This window comes from Vidua chalybeata, chromosome 6, assembly GCF_026979565.1.
Source record: "Vidua chalybeata isolate OUT-0048 chromosome 6, bVidCha1 merged haplotype, whole genome shotgun sequence".
Taxonomy (NCBI): Eukaryota; Metazoa; Chordata; class Aves; order Passeriformes; family Viduidae; genus Vidua; species Vidua chalybeata.
Genome location: NC_071535.1, coordinates 39,072,454 through 39,092,042, shown reverse-complemented (window position 1 = coordinate 39,092,042; position 19,589 = coordinate 39,072,454). Strand labels below are relative to the sequence as shown.

General features: G+C 43.6%; 1 protein-coding gene across 1 annotated transcript in view; it reads left to right on the top strand.

The window, feature by feature from the left end:
- The window catches only part of LRP4 (LDL receptor related protein 4), an 82,063-nt gene extending 63,368 nt beyond the window's left edge, over positions 1–18,695 (top strand). The window contains exons 15-38 of the mRNA XM_053945794.1: positions 380–556; positions 1,117–1,239; positions 1,950–2,158; positions 2,759–2,840; positions 3,448–3,553; positions 4,357–4,558; positions 4,925–5,114; positions 5,348–5,479; positions 6,146–6,286; positions 6,992–7,078; positions 7,283–7,454; positions 7,537–7,699; positions 7,943–8,168; positions 9,551–9,854; positions 10,143–10,361; positions 10,673–10,807; positions 11,053–11,161; positions 11,491–11,635; positions 12,167–12,280; positions 12,580–12,703; positions 13,694–13,761; positions 14,367–14,454; positions 15,244–15,385; positions 17,133–18,695. Coding sequence (XP_053801769.1) covers positions 380–556; positions 1,117–1,239; positions 1,950–2,158; positions 2,759–2,840; positions 3,448–3,553; positions 4,357–4,558; positions 4,925–5,114; positions 5,348–5,479; positions 6,146–6,286; positions 6,992–7,078; positions 7,283–7,454; positions 7,537–7,699; positions 7,943–8,168; positions 9,551–9,854; positions 10,143–10,361; positions 10,673–10,807; positions 11,053–11,161; positions 11,491–11,635; positions 12,167–12,280; positions 12,580–12,703; positions 13,694–13,761; positions 14,367–14,454; positions 15,244–15,385; positions 17,133–17,468 — 3,794 coding nt within the window. The 3' untranslated portion in view covers positions 17,469–18,695. The remainder of the gene's footprint in view (positions 1–379; positions 557–1,116; positions 1,240–1,949; positions 2,159–2,758; positions 2,841–3,447; positions 3,554–4,356; positions 4,559–4,924; positions 5,115–5,347; positions 5,480–6,145; positions 6,287–6,991; positions 7,079–7,282; positions 7,455–7,536; positions 7,700–7,942; positions 8,169–9,550; positions 9,855–10,142; positions 10,362–10,672; positions 10,808–11,052; positions 11,162–11,490; positions 11,636–12,166; positions 12,281–12,579; positions 12,704–13,693; positions 13,762–14,366; positions 14,455–15,243; positions 15,386–17,132) is intronic.
- The last annotated feature ends 894 nt before the right edge of the window (positions 18,696–19,589 follow it).

The window sequence follows — 19,589 nt, the reverse complement described above, 5'->3', positions numbered from 1 at the left end:
AATTCAGGTTAGGTATTAGGAAAGCATTTTTTACTGTGAGGATGGTGAAGTGGTGGAACAGGTTGCCCAGGGAGGTTGTGAATGCCCCAACCCTGGCACTGTTCAAAGCCAGGTTGGATAAAGCCTTGAGCAACCTGGTCTAATGGGAGGTGTCCCTGCCTATGGTGGGGGGACTGAGACTAGATGGTCTTTAAGGTCCATTCCAGCCCCCTAACGTTCTAGCTGTGATTATAGGACAGCAGAGAGGAATTGTCTGTTAAATTAGTATAAAGTGTATTTGAGCAAGTTGAGTGTGGTGAAGCCTAAGAGGCAGTTGTCTCCCTGCTAGACTGAGTCGTGTTAGACTTGATCATATTCCTGTACTGGATGTCTATTGCAGGGCTCCCACACCCATTTGCTATCACCGTGTTTGAGGACAGTCTGTACTGGACAGATTGGCACACCAAGAGCATCAACAGTGCCAACAAATTCACAGGCAAGAACCAGGAGATCATCCGCAACAAACTCCACTTCCCTATGGACATCCACACGCTACATCCTCAGCGTCAGCCAGCAGGTAACTGCAGAGCAGGTAGAGGCTCATTTGAGCCAGTAGAAGACCTGGAGCCATCCACTCTCTGTGAAGCTGGGAGATGACATCCTGAACCCAGCACGTGGACACAGCCCCACCTGTGCCCGCAGCTGTGGCAGAACTTGCTCCACCGCCCTCGTATTGAGGTTGCTCGGCCGGTACCTCGGAGTTGGGTGTTACCGCAGCTCCCCCTGCTGACACCGGGGGTGGAGGCCTTTCAGTAGGAAATACTTGGGGCTCGTTTACACAAGAGATGTTTTGAGACGGGGAAAAATCATAAGTGGGCATTGTAATGACTGACACCTCCCTTACTCCTCTTCAATTGCCATTATCTGCTCTCAAAGTGCATTGATTTAAATGTTCATTTTAAAATTGAGCCCTAGAAATGTAGTTAGTGGTTTAGTTTATATGTTTCCTTATTTTCGATTAACTTCTGGGTTGGGAAGTTACTTCCATGTGGTCTTGACACCTCAACTAGTGATTTTCCTCGTTTCTTTACTCTTTGCTTTATGTGTGGTTGCTCTTGTCTTTGGTTACTTGAGCAGGGAGAAATCGTTGTGGGGACAACAACGGAGGCTGCACTCACCTCTGCCTGCCAAGCAGCAAGGATTACACCTGCGCCTGCCCCACGGGCTTCCGCAAGACCAGCAGCCATGCCTGTGCCCAGAGTAAGTGAGGTGGGACCACGTGCTCAGATATTCAGTGGGTGGCAGAGGGCTGGCAGTGGGACTAAGCATTAGCAGTACTTGCTTCCAAGGAAATGCAGCTGGATAGACTGAGTTAGAAGTATTAAGGGTCCCGCCAGAGGGTGCGTCACCATTTTGATGCATTCCCCTGTTGTGTATTCTCACTGCCCTCACTAGGCTTCATGGGTGGGGATGCAGACAAATTCCACTTTTGGTCCTTATTTCAGGGCTGCTGTTAGGACCGTGCTACCTGGCGCAGCTGATTGTTTCCCTGAAATTCCCATAATGGCTGTGTCAGTGATGAAGAAAAAATTCAGTCCTCATCATTGCCACATTTCTCTTAGTTTGCAACTATGCGAAAGAAGCTGACCAACTATCTCCCCGATTCTCAAGAGCTATTTAAAAATAGCTATTTGATTTGGAGGGACATCTATGCCTTCCTTTGAAGAATATGGTTGCCCTTGTTCCCTCAGCATAGGTTATACCCCAGGAGAGAGCTCACAACCACTCTGACCCTCCTTGCCCATCCTCTCCCAGTGATAGTTTGCTTCCAGTAAAAAAAATGACCAAAGACCTGCCAGTGAAAGATTATGTAGGTGGTTAAGGTTGTGGATATAGCAGGGAATTGTCTGTCTATCACTGTGTTGTTGAACTTAGAGAAATTAAAAGAAGACCTTTCGACCTTTGATCAGGTCTTGACAAGTTCCTGCTTTTTGCCCGAAGGATGGACATCCGTCGGATCAGCTTTGACACAGATGACCTGTCAGATGATGTCATCCCCCTTGCTGATGTTCGCAGTGCTGTGGCTCTAGACTGGGACTCAAAGGATGACTATGTCTACTGGACAGACGTTAGCACTGACTCAATCAGCCGAGCAAAATGGGATGGATCGAACCAGGAGGTACAGTGTTCACTGTGTGTGGAGGTCATCTGGCCAGGAGACTCCTTGAGCATCAGATTTGAAACCACTGGGATACACTGGCTTTTTAAGGCACTGCAGTTCATGGTGATCTTTTGTTCAATAGTTTGCCTACTTCTTGCAAACTAATGAGATCACTGGACACTTCATGGACAATTGGGTGTATGGAGAGCCTTGAATGGAGACATGAGGCATAGTGATTTGTGGGCTGTGGTCAATTCCTTTGTTGTAGCTCTAGAATCTGAAAGGAAGAAGTATTAAATCCTCTGTTACAGTCTACATTTGGAACAAGAGTCATGCTCTTTGGGAATGTTTTTTGCACACACTCCTAGGCTGATGATACTACAAATGAGGCAAACAGAGTTCAAAGTTTGGATTTGCAGTTGGAACAGGCACAAAAAGTAAGATGTTTCTCCAAATAAAAGCCTTATTTGATCTTCTAAGTCCTTAATGTTCTCTCTTGTATGGCATTGCTCTGCTCAGGCTTTTGCCTTTTGTTTGTGAATGGGTAGTGCATTGGACAAGTACTTTCTCCCTAAGGTCTAATTTCACTAAGGATTTTTTCTTATTGTTTTCATTTAGGTTGTGGTGGACACCAGCCTGGAAAGTCCAGCTGGACTTGCAATTGACTGGGTCACCAACAAACTATACTGGACTGATGCAGGTGCTGGGATCCTCTGCTTTACATAGACTTTTGTCTTCCTTATTAGTCATGAAAACAGAAAATCCGCTGGATAGTTCTGTCTGTTTCATTCCAAATTTGTGTCATTTCTGTGTAGCAGAAAGATGGAGTTTCATGTCTTGTGCTTCTAATTGAGTGTGAATTGAGACACAACCCTTAGTTTGATTCTCTTTACAGTATCCCCAGTGCTAATTCTATAAAAATATTCGTCACTGTTGTCTTACTGCAGAGCTTGTGATTCATTTATATATCTTCCAACAGTGTATCTTGGGGTGCAGCAGGAGCATGTTTCCTGCTGGAGAGTCATAGTTAAGAGAGATGTAAGGAAGATTATTCTTTTCTGGCTGTTCTCTCATGGCATGGGGGCTTAGGTAAGAGATGGATTATATACAGGACTCCACATCAGTGACAGCCACAGAGGTGACTTTAGAGGATGGAAAGTGACACTTTAAGCCAGATTTCTTATCTATCTTCCAGCTAAGAACACAGATAAATGTAGGGGAAGAATGCATTGTTGTATGGAGGTTTTTTGCCATAGCTCTTGCAATTCCAGTTTCATCTCTTTCATTTTCTCTCTCAACTTTTGTAGGAACAGATCGGATAGAGGTGTCCAATACAGATGGGACCATGAGAACTGTTCTAATATGGGAGAACCTAGACAGACCTAGAGATATTGTGGTGGACCCTGTTGGAGGGTAAGAGAGTCTTTCTTGTGGGATGACATAACAATTCTTGTATGTCTAAAGACTTTCTGGATCTTTGGTTTTGTAGAATTTTCTTTCTCACTGGTGCCATTGTTCTACAACCTGATAGTGACTGAAACTAGAGACATGATTTTAGATGCTAATAGAACAAGATAAGCAGAGATAATTGCCTGTTGTGCTGTGGAGCTTGCAGGAGCTGGCTGGCATTTTCATTTGTTTATCCTGGGGATGTAATAACTAAAGATGTGGTACAAAAATGTTGAGAATGGGCCCATCTAGATGTTTTCTATTTCTCTGTTTCACATATATGTTGAATTTGTAATCAAACTCCCTGCTTATCAACTAGAGTTTCAGTCAGAAGGATGTTCTCAGACCTTGTGGAGGTGGGGATAGGGTGGATAGGAAAATACTTACCAGCCATTGCTTTAGAAGCGTTGAATGTCGTGAATGAAAGAATGCTATTCTTTCCTTGAGTGGATTATTGGAAGACAAATGCAGGAAGAGTATAAAGGGCTAGTGGTGTACATTGGTAAATAAACTGTTAATTTTTAGACCTTGACCTATTTTCTTGAACTTTATCAAGTTCAAAAAATTGTAATTAGGCTAGCCCATGAGCAGTAGAAAGTATATAAATTTGAGTATGATCTTAGGTACATTACAAGAGCCCAAGGCTGGACATGAGTACCCTAATAGTTTAATGCTTCTTCCTGCTAGGGCCCGAAGGCACCAGACTCCCTTGCTTCTCTGGCAGTGAAAAAGTGTGGGCATTCACTTCTGTCTGGGCTTCTTCTTAGGTTCATGTACTGGACTGACTGGGGAGCAAACCCAAAAATTGAACGTGCTGGGATGGATGCCTCAAACCGCTTGGTGATCATTTCCTCCAACCTGACATGGCCCAATGGTTTGGCCATTGACTACGAGTCACAGCGCTTGTACTGGGCAGATGCAGGCATGAAGACCATTGAGTATGCCAATCTGGATGGAAGCCACAGGAAGGTAAGGGAACTGTCTTTGAGGAGCGGATCTGGGAGTCTGAACACAAAGTGATGATGGATCCTGCCTCTTTTTCCAATGGAAAGGAAAATTTACAAATCAACATACACAGTGGCTTTCACTGAGAGAGAAGAGCTCCCTTTCAATTTGAAATTGTGTGATGGAAGTTTGAGGGCTAAGATTGCCTCATCGTTCTCTTTTTGCTGTGATTGTATGTTACAATGTTGAGAGGGAGCAAGGGAAACCTCCTTAGTGACTTCATAGTCACTAATATATATATATAAAATATATATATAATATATATATTTTAAATATTTTAATTTGTATAATATAATATTTTTCTTCGGCTGATGGGGGTAATCTGAGCAGGTGCTGATTGGGAGCAATCTGCCTCATCCCTTTGGACTTACTCTTTATGGTGAGAGAATCTACTGGACAGACTGGCAGGCCAAAAGCATCCAGAGTGCAGATAGGAGGACTGGGCAGTCTCGGGAAACACTGCAGGACAATCTGGAGAATCTTATGGATATTCATGTTTTCCACCGGCACAGGCCACCAGGTACAGAGCTCATGCCCAAGCCCCACTGAGCTTGCTCAGGCTCTGCTGTGTGGCACGTCTTTTCTGACCTGTCAGCCCTCATTGTCTTAAGTGTCTGTGTGGAGTATGAGAGTGTGACAATTAACTCTTGATCTGGTATTTGAGGGCATTCTAGAATGGATTTCTATAGCTGCTGCATCCCTTTTTTGTGCCAGTGCTACTGGCTCATGGATTTCTCATCGTCTTTTTCATAGTACATACAGCATGTGAAGTTAACAATGGAGGCTGCAGTCACCTGTGCCTTTTGGCACCTCTTCCAAAAGGTTACAGCTGTACTTGCCCTACAGGGATCAATCTGCAATCTGATGGCAAGACCTGCTCCCCTGGTGAGTGTTCTCTGTAGAATCCTCATTGCAGTTTTGTATCAGAGCTACATTTTGACTCTGCCATGTTAGAGAACAAATTTCACTTTTATGTGCTTACCTGCTTTACACCTTGAAAAACCCATTTGGTGCCTGTACCTTCAATTTGAGTGGGAATTACTATGAAGAAACTTAGTGAAAAATGGATTGATGAAGGACACATTTTTCTTGAAATTATGTTGGCCAAGTAAACCAAATGTCACATTTTTTCCTATACTTTTGCCCTAATATTGAGGTGAATTCTTAAACTACAAGGTGATCTATTCTTTAATAGGTCTGTATACACTCCTCTTCTGGGGACGGTGGAAGACACTTGGCTTCAGGCCATGGTACATCCACTTTTCCTCTCTAGCAGGAAAAAAGTGATTCCTAATTTCAATTTCTCACACATATTAGCAGAAGTAACTCTTCTGTGAGTGTTATGCCTTTCAACTTGGATGTAGAGAAGCATTAAATGATGCTCAAAAAAGTGATACTTTTGTACACAGACTGTCCATAAGCCAAGATCTGTTCTGGGACACTTTCCCTTTTCCACTGAAGTGGATGTAAACTCTAGAATACTTGATAAATGATGCCTACAGTTGACTGAAGTTGTTTCTCACTATTATCTGTCCATTTTCCACTCTGCAGGAATGACCAGCTTTCTGATCTTCGCCAGAAGGACTGACATTCGGATGGTCTCTCTGGATATCCCCTACTTTGCAGATGTTGTTGTCTCAGTCAATGTCACCATGAAGAACACCATTGCAATTGGAGTGGATCCTCATGAAGGTCTGAACTTTTTACTGTATCTGACTGTGTTTGAAAGGCAACAAGTAACTTCTTATCTGAATGTCTGAGTAAAGAGCCAGGCACACCCACTGTAGGCTGTGGATTTGGGTAGGTTTTTATTTTTCTTGTATGTGCTGCAAATAATTTGTTTCCAGTGAGGAAAGGAATATCCTTACAGGAAAGCAGAGAACCCAGACTATATGGAAAAAAGCTGCCCGCAATATCAAGTGGGGTCCCTGTGCATTTTGGATTTAACAAAGTTCCTCTTGCTGAGGACTTTTACAACAGTAGAGCTGAGACGCTGGTTGTTCATAGTGTTCATGTATAGTAAAGATCTGATGTTGTGCTGGATGTAAATACTGTTGCACTGTAAGGTAGACGATCTCATTTTGAGAAGTCAGATGTGGAACTCTACTACTAGCTGATGGTATTAGATGTTCTCTGTTCCTTTGTGAAGGTCAGAGCTTGTGTAAATGTCCTACTTATTTTGGGGAGAATTGGAACAAGAAAATTTGCACTGTTTTATCACTCTAGCTTAATAATCTTGTGCTGTTATTATTCCTGTACAACCAGATCCATTTTGAATGGTGTAGCAGGTAGTCAGACACCTGGATCTGTTTTTTAAGGATTTTGCTGTTTGATTGTTGGGGTTTAGTTTGGTTTTGTTCTGGGCTTTTTCAAGTTCTTCTTTCTTCTTCAACCCAGGAAAGGTTTACTGGTCAGACAGCACTTTGCGGAAAATCAGTCGTGCTGCCCTTGATGGCTCACAATTTGAGGACATCATCACTACAGGTGAGGGAGATTTTGATCTGAGAGCCTCTTGCTTCTATGCAGTATGAAAAGAGAGATTCTCTATACCCTGGTAGAATACATTTTTGGTGGAAAGGCAAGCAAAGCCTAAAGCAGTTGCCTATGAGATGGACAAGAGAAATACTAGAAATTCTTTACTAAATTGGGAGAAAAAGTAGTGACCAGAATGTTTTGCTCTTTTCTCAGGTCTGTTGACTACAGATGGGCTGGCTGTGGATGCTGTCGGCAGGAAGATATATTGGACAGATACAGGAACAAACCGTATTGAAGTGGGCAACTTTGATGGCTCCATGAGGAAAGTCTTGGTCTGGCAGAACCTGGACAGCCCTCGGGCAATAGCTTTATACCACGAAATGGGGTTAGTGTTGTCAAGAGATTGTCTAGGAGTTACACAGGACTTCTGATCTCCTTTTCCGTAATACTTGCTGACTTTTCCTCAGGTATATGTACTGGACAGACTGGGGTGAGAATGCCAAGCTGGAACGCTCTGGGATGGATGGCTCTGGACGTGTGGTGTTGATCAGCAACAACTTGGGCTGGCCTAATGGACTGGCAGTGGATAAGGCTGGGTCCCAGCTGCTCTGGGCTGATGCACACACTGAGGTCTGACTCTGTTCTTCAGTGTTGTTTGTCAGTGGGTATTTGGTAGCCTGGAGGCTGCTTTGAAGCTCTTGAGCAAGCTGTCAAAAGAGCAAGGGGAATGTAAGCTTTTCTGAGTGTGGGCTATGGAGGGAGGGTGAACCTGAATAACATCACTCACTGAGACTCTTTCCCACTTGCTACATTAAGTGCTAGCAAGAGGACAAGTGTTTTGAGTATGGGCTGATATTCTACTTCTTCCTGTAGCGGATTGAGGCTGCGGATCTCAATGGTGCGAACCGCCGCACCCTGCTGTCTCCAGTGCAACACCCCTATGGCCTCACTTTGCTGGACTCTTACATCTACTGGACTGACTGGCAAACTCGCAGCATTCACAGGGCTGACAAGGACACTGGTGCTAATGTCATCTTGGTGAGGGCAAACCTGCCTGGCCTCATGGATATTCAAGCTGTTGACAGGGCACGGCCCCTGGGTAAGTTGCTCCCCAGTTGGTGGGTGTCGGTGGTGGCGAGGGGAGTCCTTCAGAGCTGTGACTGGGACAGTCCTTTGGTGTAACAGAGTGATAGAGTGACTTCTCAAAAATCAGCTTTTCTTCTGATGCCTTCTTTTAAGGCATCACTTCTTCCCTCTTTAACTATTTTTGCACCCTTCCCTGTTTACCCAGCTCTATAGGTCTAGTGTTGATTACTGTATGCTTTTTGACCCCTTTGTCCCATTTCCTTCATTGGATTGCACTGACAACCTCATTTTTGCACACAGCAGAGCCACTTTCTTAGGACAACTGAACAAGTCGTGCCTTATTAGGCTTCACCAGACTGTACTGACATTGGACAATTTCCCTTTTTTAACTCCAGAAGACTCTAATTTTTCTTAAACCAGTTGCTGAAATATTATTTCAAGTTCTAGTATTACTTCCCAATCATTGCAGGTTTCATCGTCTTGTCTGCCTCTTTGCTCTGCAAAAGCATGTTGTCCAACTATTCTGTTGTTCATGTTGTCCAACTATTCTGTGCCAGAGTCAATTCTTTGTTACTCTTTCGGGATCCTATAACACCCCATCTTACCTCTTCGTTTTTCAGTGGAAATTGTTCCTTTGTGCTGTGGTTTTATTTTGGTAGAGTTTTCCCCAATACATACTTCTGCAGAAAATTGTGCTGCTTTTCCTGTGGTTACTAACAGCAGAACATCACTCTTGACTGTGTAACTTGGCAATATAACTTAAAGCTGACCAAAAGTCTAGCCATCATATCCACATTGTCTTCTTCCTACTCCCTGCACCTGTCTCCTGGGCTTATTCCCTCCTAGTAGATGTATGCTGGGTTCTTTACAATAAAAAAAAAATTCTATGACCCTAATATGTCAGGCGCTTCCAGCAGGCTTCTCTGATGCCTTTGTTTACTTGCCACTGTGTGCAGCTAAGTTGAAACAGAAGCTTCTTTGTCAGCCCGGCCTCTGGTGCAGTCACATTAGTTCCATACAGGGTTGGATCTTTCTGTCAGCATTACCATTTGCAGCAGTAATAAAGTTAAACTGCAGTTGCATAAATCTGTGAGCATTTGGCTGTTTCTTTTTCCATGAGAAAACTATGATTAGCAAGGAATGCAGGTTAAGATTTTTCTTCTAATGATCCCTCTTCTTCTGGACCCTCTTGGTCTCCTTTGCCAATCATGCCCATACAGACTGTGAATCTTGCAGAGGAGGGAGAGCCTCTCTGTACAAAGGGTTTGTAGATTCCCAGCAAGGCTGGGATGGTACAGATGAACTCAGCTGCTAGAATGGTGAGCATGTATGTAGCTTTTAAAGTAAAGCTTTGGTCTGTCAGATCCTAAACCTACACTTTCCCTGTTTCTAAAGGCTTCAATAAATGTGGAGTTCGTAATGGTGGCTGCTCCCACCTTTGCTTACCTCATCCCACTGGTTTCTCCTGTGCCTGCCCCACTGGTATCCAACTGAAGAGAGATGAACAGACATGTGACTCTTCTCCAGAGACCTACCTACTTTTCTCTAGCCGTGCTTCCATCCGTCGTATCTCGCTGGACACCAGTGACCACACAGATGTGCACATACCTGTTCCTGAGCTGAACAATGTCATTTCTCTGGATTATGATAGTGTGGATGGCAAGATTTACTACACAGATGTATTTCTTGATGTTATCAGGTAGGTGCCAGTCAACTGCTTGGCCAGTGCCCAGGTCACCCAGTGACTTGTGCTGAGTGTACCAGTAAACTGGGGAGACTGAGCACTGCACCAGTACTTACTCCTTGTCTTTGGTACACAGCATCATGTGATCAATGAACTCATGCTGAAGGTGTGTTTAACCTGCTGGAGACAGGGGCAAAAAGTATTAGGGAGGCATTAGTATGCAGTGGGTCTGTGACTGATGGAGATCCAGCTTTCCAGGAACTACCTGTTCCTCACTGCTGTTTGTCATTGATTTTGATCCAGGCGGGCTGATCTGAATGGCAGCAACATGGAAACTGTTATTGGTCAGGGTTTGAAGACTACGGATGGCCTGGCAGTGGACTGGGTTGCCAGGAACCTCTACTGGACAGACACAGGACGCAATACCATAGAAGTGGCAAGACTGGATGGAAGCTCCAGGAAAGTGCTGATCAATAACAGCCTGGATGAACCTCGAGCCATTGCTGTCTTTCCCAAGAAGGGGTAGGTATGGGGTTATTGGTGGGGCAGGGGGAAGGGCTGCACAAAGGCAGGCTGGAAGAGGAAGTTGTGGGAGGAAGAAGAGATGTGCCATGTGAATCTGCAGTTACCAGTAAGGGGTTGACTCTGAGTGACTTGTAGTAGTCAGGCAGGCAGTGAATTTGAAGGTTGGGCAGATAGCTGTGAGAAGCAGGCTACAGACTATATTATATTTTTTGAACCTGAAGAATCTGGCAGTTTCATTCATAACTAAAACTTTCCTTAGGCCAAATGAAATGGTCTTTTCTTCTTACACTTGCCTTTTATCTCTTCAGGTATCTCTTCTGGACAGATTGGGGTCACATTGCTAAAATTGAACGGGCAAACTTGGATGGCTCTGAACGTAAAATCCTGATTAACACTGACCTAGGATGGCCCAATGGATTGACTTTGGATTATGACACCAGGAGGTCAGTGAAAGATTTTCCTATACTTTCATAGGGTTAAGGGATGTAATTAATTTTTTATCCCTCTTAGTTTCATTTATTGGGGTAGCACTGTGGGTTTGGGTTTGGTTTTGGGGTATTTTGGCACTTTCTTCTTTAGTTTTTATTTCCTGATCCATCTTATGATTCCATGATCTTGGTCAGTAAATGACTAGAAAGTAAAGGGAGGTTGTATAGATGGAAGCTCACCTCTTTCCCTGTGCCTTCAGGATATACTGGGTGGATGCTCACCTTGATCGCATAGAGAGTTGTGATCTCAGTGGGAAGCTACGACAAGTGTTGGTCAGCCAGGTGTCACATCCCTTTGCTCTGACACAGGTGAGAAGATTTTCCTGCTGCCACCATTCTTACTGGGGTGTTGATGAGTTTTTACAGTGGAGTTTGGGAACAGGGAAGTGTTACAGTCTGAGAAAACAAAGATGGCTGAGGCAATAGTACTTAAATCTTCTCTGGAGCTAACAAAGGAAGTTTATCTGAACTGTGGGGTGTAGACAGTCATCTTCTTTACAATAAGAGGGTAAGGGCTTGAAAAGGCCTTTGTTTTGGGCCTTCTGCCACTGGCATATGTTTTTTATGAGTACCCTGTGTCTACATGACTAAACATGCTAATAATGGCTGTGATTTTTCTTTGCTGTCTCCCTGAGCAGCAGGACAGATGGATATACTGGACTGACTGGCAAACAAAATCTATCCAGAGAGTGGACAAATACTCTGGGCGGAACAAAGAAACAGTGCTAGCCAATGTTGAGGGATTGATGGATATCATTGTGGTTTCTCCTCAGAGACAGACAGGTAAATAGAAGGACCTTGATTCAGGCAAATTCTAATTGTAGACCAGAAGCACTCTGGAACCACTGCACTATTGTGGATATCAAGTAAGGATGGCATCCTTTTTTATGCCTGAACTATTCATGCATCTTCCCTTAGCTCATTCATTGTTTGCCTGTGACTTTTCAGTCAGGTACATATTAATGGTGTTCTGTTAAAGCTTTGATTAGCAAATGTCACTTTCTTGCTGTTCACCCAACATTGTGTTAAAACAGAAGAATGTGAGGTTTTTATTTTTTTTATCTTTGCCACTGTGTTGTCTGGGCTTCTGTCTAAAGATTTCCAGTACCTTCCTTTCAAGACTGCCCTAATCCAATACAGTGTTTGGCTATTGTCATCACTTTCTTAGCAATCAGATGATGGGCACATGCCAAAAACATAATAACTAGCCGGATTTCTAAGAAGTATTTCTCACTGAGCAGCAAAGAAGGCTGTTGCTCTGAGCCCCTTTTTGTTCAGATGTAACATATTTAGAAAATTGTTTGTTCCTTCCAGGTAGTAATGCTTGTGGAGTGAACAATGGAGGCTGCACTCACCTCTGCTTTGCCAGGGCTTCTGACTTTGTCTGTGCATGTCCGGATGAACCAGATGGGCGGCCCTGTTCTACAAGTGAGTTTACTGAGTGTCATTTGGGTAGCAGCTTCCATAAGTGAGCCACTGCTACTGCTTCTGTAGTGGCAGCCAGAGCAGCTGAGGCTCTCAGGTGTATAGATCTTACACAGTCATATATTGGAACTGAGGCCAGTGGTTGTGAGTGATAGAGCCTTCTTGTCCTTTCTGCTGACAGACTGGGTTTGAGATGGGAAGGCTGCTCATATAAGCTATAGAGAGTTTTAGAAATGGCCTATCAGACTTGTTTATCTGTCCCAGAAAGTTGAAACCCTGCTTATTTTTCTCTGTTGTTCTAGTTCCTGGTGTGGTGCCCCCTGGTCCGGAACCAACCAGTGTAAGTGAGAGAAGTCAAACGCCACCTGGCAGACTAGATACTTCAACAACCAAACCTCTCACATCTCTGGAAACAGTGAAAAGAAAGTAAGCGTTCTTGTTCTCTTAGAATCAGGGTGTGAAAGTCCCAGGTTTTGCAAGGTGCCACGTGCAAGCCCCCTCTGGTTACCATTATCCGAATATACCTATCCCTAGCCAAAAGCGGATATTCCAGCTCCAGAATTCATGTTCTTAATGAATTAAACTATTATGACAAAGATGTAGTTGAGATGGCAAAGATCCATTGCTGAGATGGCAAGAAACAGCTGGAGATCCTTTCTGTCCATTTTGTTGAAATACGTGTGTGTGAAATGACTGTACTGAAGTGTTAAAATCCGCCTTTAGCTCATGTGTCATTCATTTGATAGATTTTTGAATCTCCTAATTTTGAGAACCTATTTTTGAGAGTAGGACAGAGGAGTCTGTTGCTTCAGTTCTCTGAAACATCTCACACTAGACCTACACAGCTGAGGAAATGGTTCTGCCCTGGGAAGGGGATAGCTTGCTTGGGGCAGAACAGAATCTTTGCAGCTCTAACATTTAAGTTACAATGCAGGTAGTTAAGAGACTCTTTTCTGCTAATTCCCTACAGCCTGTTATTTATACAGCTCAGCAAGAGAGTAGCTCTATAGTATATGGTTGAGTAATTTACAGAGCAAAACTTGCACTTTATTGAGTATGATTTATTGGACAAAAATGTCTTCATGCTGACTCTGAGACATTTTGGTTTTTGCTTCAGCACTGATGCTGAAATTTGTTTCCTGAAAGATGTGAGTACACCTGTGTACCCAAGAGGCAAATCTAGAATGAATTGGATATAAAGATACTGCAGACCAATAATTGATATATCCATGCACACCCCCTACATATATGTACTTATATGGTTGTCTCTTCTCTGGATTAAGAAGAAAAAGGAAGACCTGTGTTTTTTTAACTGGAAAGGGAAGGGATATCAGTGCTAGCCTATTCCATCCTGCTTTTTGATACCTTTGTTGATTCTACTTTTAGTAAGTAAATAACTGTCCTTCTGTCATTCAGCTGCTCTGACAAAGATGCTAGGCAAGGCTTGTGTACTCGGGCCAATGAGGCAGTGTTGGCCACCATGGGTGAGTTGCTTTTCTTTAACTCTTCTCCACCAGGGTTGTTCCTCCAGATGTGCTCAGGGCATTCCAGTCCATAGTGTCTGAAACTGAAATTTCTGAAACTCAGACTTCAATTACTCAAATGCCCTCTGAGTAGAGCAAAATGCCTCTATAAACATTCATTAACTTAGATGGAGACTTCTCCAAGTCACTCTTTGGTCTGAAGAATAGTTCTGTTTTCTCTCATCCTATACCTCATTCACTGGACTCTTCCCATTAATAGTACTCTATTTCACTGTCTCCTTTGTGTTTAGTTGAAGATGGTTGACTATAGTAATTGTTTCCCAATGCAGAAGTAAGCTGTCAGCAAGGGGGTCTAACTCCTCCATTACAACCCCATTACAAAGATCTTGACACTTCTTGGTTTGCTGGGGCCTGGGTGAAAGTTGAACGTATGTTTGTTTCATATGAAGCCATACAAAACCTTCTGATAAACCTTAATGTGCTGACATTTTAGTTTACGTACTTCTGTATGGGTAAAGCCCCAGCATCCGGCATTACACCAAGGTCAGTATTATCCAGTGAAATATAAAATGAGTGCATAAATTATCCTTGGTATTCACTTTCAGGAGAAGGACTGCATGTCAGCTACATCATTGGAGGTCTTCTCAGCATCTTGTTTATTTTGCTGCTTATTGCTGCTTTAATTATATATAGGTAAGTGATCTTTTTTCCCTCTCCTGGCCAATTGTAAACTCTTGGGTTGTAGGAGAAGAAAGTCCCTGAAAGCACTAAGTCTTTCCTTATTGTCATTTACAGTCCTTTTTTCCTCCATTGGAAGGAGTGCTTGATGATTTTATTTGTAAGGTTTGAGTCCTGTGCCTCTAAAGTGTTGGTCATGCAGTTCTACTATTTGAAACCTTATTGGCTAAATTTTCTGCAGAGAGCTTATGAGTTATGGACAGGGATGTGAGATAATTTGTATCTCAGTAAATGTGTGAGCTCATGTGTCGCCCTGATTATCAAGAGTTTTCTAAAGCCTTCTGAGTTTACATTCTTGTAGAGAACATTCCCACACAACTTTCTGTAAACAACCTATTGTTTTGCATTCTTTCATAGAGGCGGAGAAATTTGATGCACAGGTAGTTTGTCCAGTGTGGTTGGAGAGGTGGCACGTTCACCCTCCAATGCACTGGCATCTTTTGAGAACTATAAAAGATTGGAGTCAGAAAAAATAAATTAGTCTCTTCATCGTGACCAAAGCTGTGGTGCATTGTTTTTCCTTGTGTCATCTGGTGACACTCATGTGCTTTCTGACAGATAACTTCACCAGTTACTGCCATGATAACTTCTATGATTACATGGCAGTGCCTTGCTGTACTGGTAGCTAGTAAATGGACTTGTAGCTGAAGAGCTAGATGAAGCCAGGATTCTCTCCTTGAGGGACAGTGGAGATGGCTGAAGCCATGGGTTCCTATGAGTTTTCTGACAGCTCTTTCCCTCTAGGCATAATAAGTCCAAGTTTACGGACCCTGGCTTGGGGAACCTAACCTACAGTAATCCTTCATATCGGACATCTACCCAGGAGGTGAAGATTGAATCTATTCCCAAACCAACCATGTACAACCAGCTGTGCTACAAGAAAGAGGTAAGAGCTGCTTCTAAGGAGCCCAGCTCAAGCTGCTGTTAAGTATTACAGGCCTCACTATGTGGAAGGATTGCAACTTGTGAGCATTTACTTTTAGGACACAGAAGGACAGCTTCAGTGAATTGTTCAGACTGCTATGGACATCAGCCAGCAGCACTTCTTCCCCAGTGAGCTGTAGTGAATTTGACCTGTCTTTAGTTCTCTGCTTCTTACCAACTCCCACAGTGTCTTGTATTTCATTTGCATTGGGTGCTGGGCCTTGAAAGTGCATGAGCGAATTAAAATTGTCCTCCTTGGATACAGGTCCTGGTTAGTGACTGTTGCACCAAGGTTGCTTTGGACAGTCACTAGGGAAACCAGGCAGCCAGAAGGGGTTTGGTAACAAGAAGGTGGCTCCTGGCTGTGCACGGTCTGAAAGGGGTGGGATAGGGGAAAAAAACAGAGCCCTTATTAAACAGAGCATTTTAAAGACCCTTCAGATGTCCGTACTTTGTGCCACATGATGGAGAGAATTCAATATGATATCTTGCAGCACTTAGTGTCTCCTCTCTTTTCTCCTCAGAAGCTTTCTTATCACTCAGATAGCTTCTCATCTTCCCTCTTCTGATTTCCGTCCACATCCTCACGTCAGGTATCACTAGTCTGTGTGTTTGATCCTGCCTCCCTCACTCAAGCTCTGCTGTGTGGTTCAAGCACTGTCCGTACTAATTGCTCTTTCTTGGTTTCCCCCCCTGCTTTTATGTCCTTAAACTAGCTGTACTGTCTGTCAGGAGCATATAAGTAATTTTCTATGGCAGATTCTTTGGTTTGGGCTTTGGCTACTCATACTCACTGATATTTTAAAAGGCAGTTTCTGTTAGAACTATTTATGATTATCTGTTAGATCGCTTAGTTCCTCTGGCAGGGATCACAGACTTAGCAGGGGAGAGTTTTCCCTTACTGTTTTTCAAAGGTACTATCCAATAGATTCCCCAAATCTTCAAGCCATTTTAGCCTTATCTATTAAGGATAAGCCAGGATTATTTATCTGGGAATCTAAATCCTTTCTGCCCTTTTCTTAATTCCGATGTTCCTTGATATACACAGATGTATATTTCCCCACCGCTTCCACTTTCTCCTCAGGGGTAGATCAGATGCTCCTTATTTCTCAGTGAGCCAAGTTAGATTTCACTGTTTTAATCTCAGTGTGGTCCCTTTTGCCTCTGATAATTGTCGTTGTTTCCCTATAGTCTCCTTCCTCTATGCCACTGTGAGACTTTGACTCAACAGTGATATTCCAGCTGTGCTTTGCTGAGAGGTGAATCTAGAATGACTCAGATGTAAAGATTTGCAAACCTAGAATTGATCTCCTGCCTACTTTTACCATGAGGTTTTTTGTCTGTTCCTGCTTCCCATTTTGTTTGGTGGGGTTTTATTCCTTCCTTTTCAGGTTCAGTGTTCTTACTTTCTTCTGTCAGGGAATATGTATAGTTGAATGAGAAGAGCAGCCTCATCCTCATTCCACTTCCATGACTGAAGAATCATGGAGTTTGGAATGAGAGTCCTTGCAGGGAGAACTCGTCTGGGGGTGGTAAAGAACTAAAGGAAGCTTAAAATGGGTTCTGTCATTGTGGTTGTTAAAGCCAGTGGCTGTTTACATGGAGGTCCAGCTTTTTGTCTGCTTCACTGTCTTCATTCCAGCTCTGCATTGCTCTTTGCCTTATTTTTCCATAGACTTATTTTTTTCATTCATCTGTCTTCTCCCTAGACTGGTCCTGACCACAGCTACACTAAGGAGAAGATCAAGATTGTGGAGGGAATATGCCTTTTATCCAGTGATGATTCCGAATGGGATGACCTTAAGCAGATTCGGAGCTCCCGTGGAGGGATCCTCCGGGACCACGTCTGCATGAAGACGGATACAGTCTCTATCCAGGCCAGTTCTGGTTCACTGGATGACACCGAAACTGAGCAGCTGCTACAGGAAGAACAGTCTGAATGCAGCAGTGTTAACACAGCAGCAGCCACTCCTGAGCGGCGGGGCTCACTCCCAGACACAGGCTGGAAACACCAACGCAAGCCCTCCACAGAGAGCGAGGTCTAAAGTACACGTGACTTTGGAAACAGTCGTACCCTCCTTACCCTCTGCTCTGCACAAAAAAGACAGGACTCTGCCTGCCTGGCAAGGAGGGGCGCAGAGATCAGCCTCTCTTGCGAGGGGCCTGAGAGTGGGACTGCCTTTCAGCATGGAGCTTGGGCAGCTGTGTTGTTGTGTTTGGAGAAGGAGGATGGGTGGGTTGGTTGGAACCCGGAGACCCTTTTGACTCATTTTCACTGTCTGTGGTTTATTTATATGTTCCCTTTTCCTGGAAGTTGCCACATTAACTTTTGCAGTGGCTCGTCTGGCCTGAATCTGGTTCAGAGTCTCTGTTCCCTGGCAACCTGCAAGTCCTGTGCCATCCAGCTCACGGTCAATGCCCATGAAGAGAGCAGAGCTGCCTCATTGCTGGCTCCTGGTCACAGAAGTACCTCTAGTCATTCCAGCACTAGCAGCACTCTTTGAGGCTTTGTGTTGAGGGGTCTCTGACATGACAGAGGTCTTGGTATAGATGGGATATACTTTGGGGCTCAAGAGGACACTGACACAGCATCAGGTCACCTTGTAAAGGCATAAAGAGGATAACCACAGTTACCAAGACTTACTTTATGAGAGCATCACTGCTTACTTTCATATCTGCTACTAAAAACTTCAAGAAATGCTCAGATTGGAGCACTGTGTCTGTTGCTGGCAGTGGACACTGCTCCTATTCTCCCCTTTCCTGTTAAAACATGTTTCTACTCTGGAAAAACAAGAGTTAGCAAATGCCCCTTTCAAAACTGTTCCCTGAGTACTGGAGTCTGAGTGCTGAACTTGAGACAAGAAGAAATTGGTATTTTACTTAGCTCTACAGAGCTAATGGGGGGAAATGGATCTCAGCAAGACCTAAATTTTACTCATCTTTGCATAACTGATACATAAAAAAAAAGAAAATGAAAATTTGCTAGGTCCCCACCAGTCCCAATTCTGCAAGGTCCCAATTATTTTGGCCTTTAGGACCTTTGATTACCATAATAAGGGAAAAGAGAGAATTCCTAGGTTGAGTCTTTCCCAGGGGAATGCTCAGTGCTGACAGTTAGGAACTGCTTTATTACTAGGCTGAGCCCATTTGACCTAGAATGGGAGACAATAATCAGGGAGCTGCAAGGGCAGGATGACATTCCCTAAAGGTAAGAGTCTTGGAGGCCAGAGAACAACTGAAGCTCATGCAGCTGATGGGAAAAATTATTTGGCAAGGAGAGCTATTTAGTGGTAACAGAAGAACTTAAAGTGCAATTCTATCTGATAAACAACTACTTAAAATGGCCCTTGCAGCTCCCTGATTATTGTCTCCCATTCTAGGTCAAATGGCCAAAACCCAGCAACATTTGGAGCTGGGTCTTGCATGCTCCCAAGGACTATTGTCACCTCTTCATACTCTCTTGTCATCTGTTTGTTCAAAAAGAAAAAAGAGAAAATACTTCTTGACACTTCTTCAAAACCAAAATTTTTATTAACCCCTCAAATCACATGGTAAAATATTAACCATTAAGTCAGATCCTTGGAAGCAGAATTTCCCAGTGAAGAATTTCTCACTGCAAACTTTGTAACCTCTTTTATCGCATGGAAAGAGGTCAAGTACATTCCCATCCATGGTGTAAAGAGAGCAAAACATACACTGGGGTATGGTTCAGAGGTAGGGGGAGGGTACATCTCCCATGCAATATTTTTTTCAGCTGATTAAAAAGGAGACTCATCCTACTCTGCTCGAACCTTGTTTATATGCTAACAGGCCTGCTACCCCTGAAAAACACAACAGTTTGCCTGTACTTTTCACAGCAGAGGTAGCTTTGTAGATAGGGGAAGGTTGCAACTTCGACCTGGCTAGGTGGCTTGAGACTCTGTCCCTAACTGCACCATTGGGCTGACTGGTGTATATTCCTGTGGAAAATGAACTGGAGCTAAGGCTTGGGTTTCCCTGTGTTAATGTGGGACTCTTCCCTACTCCCAGAGGGATTTACTTTTATTTTTTTTAATTAGATTTTTATTTAATTATTTATTTGTTTGACTCCAGCCTTGGAAGCATTGATTTTGTTGGGCAGAGGCACTTTTGGATTGAGGTGTGGACTTGACTGGGAACTGAGAAAG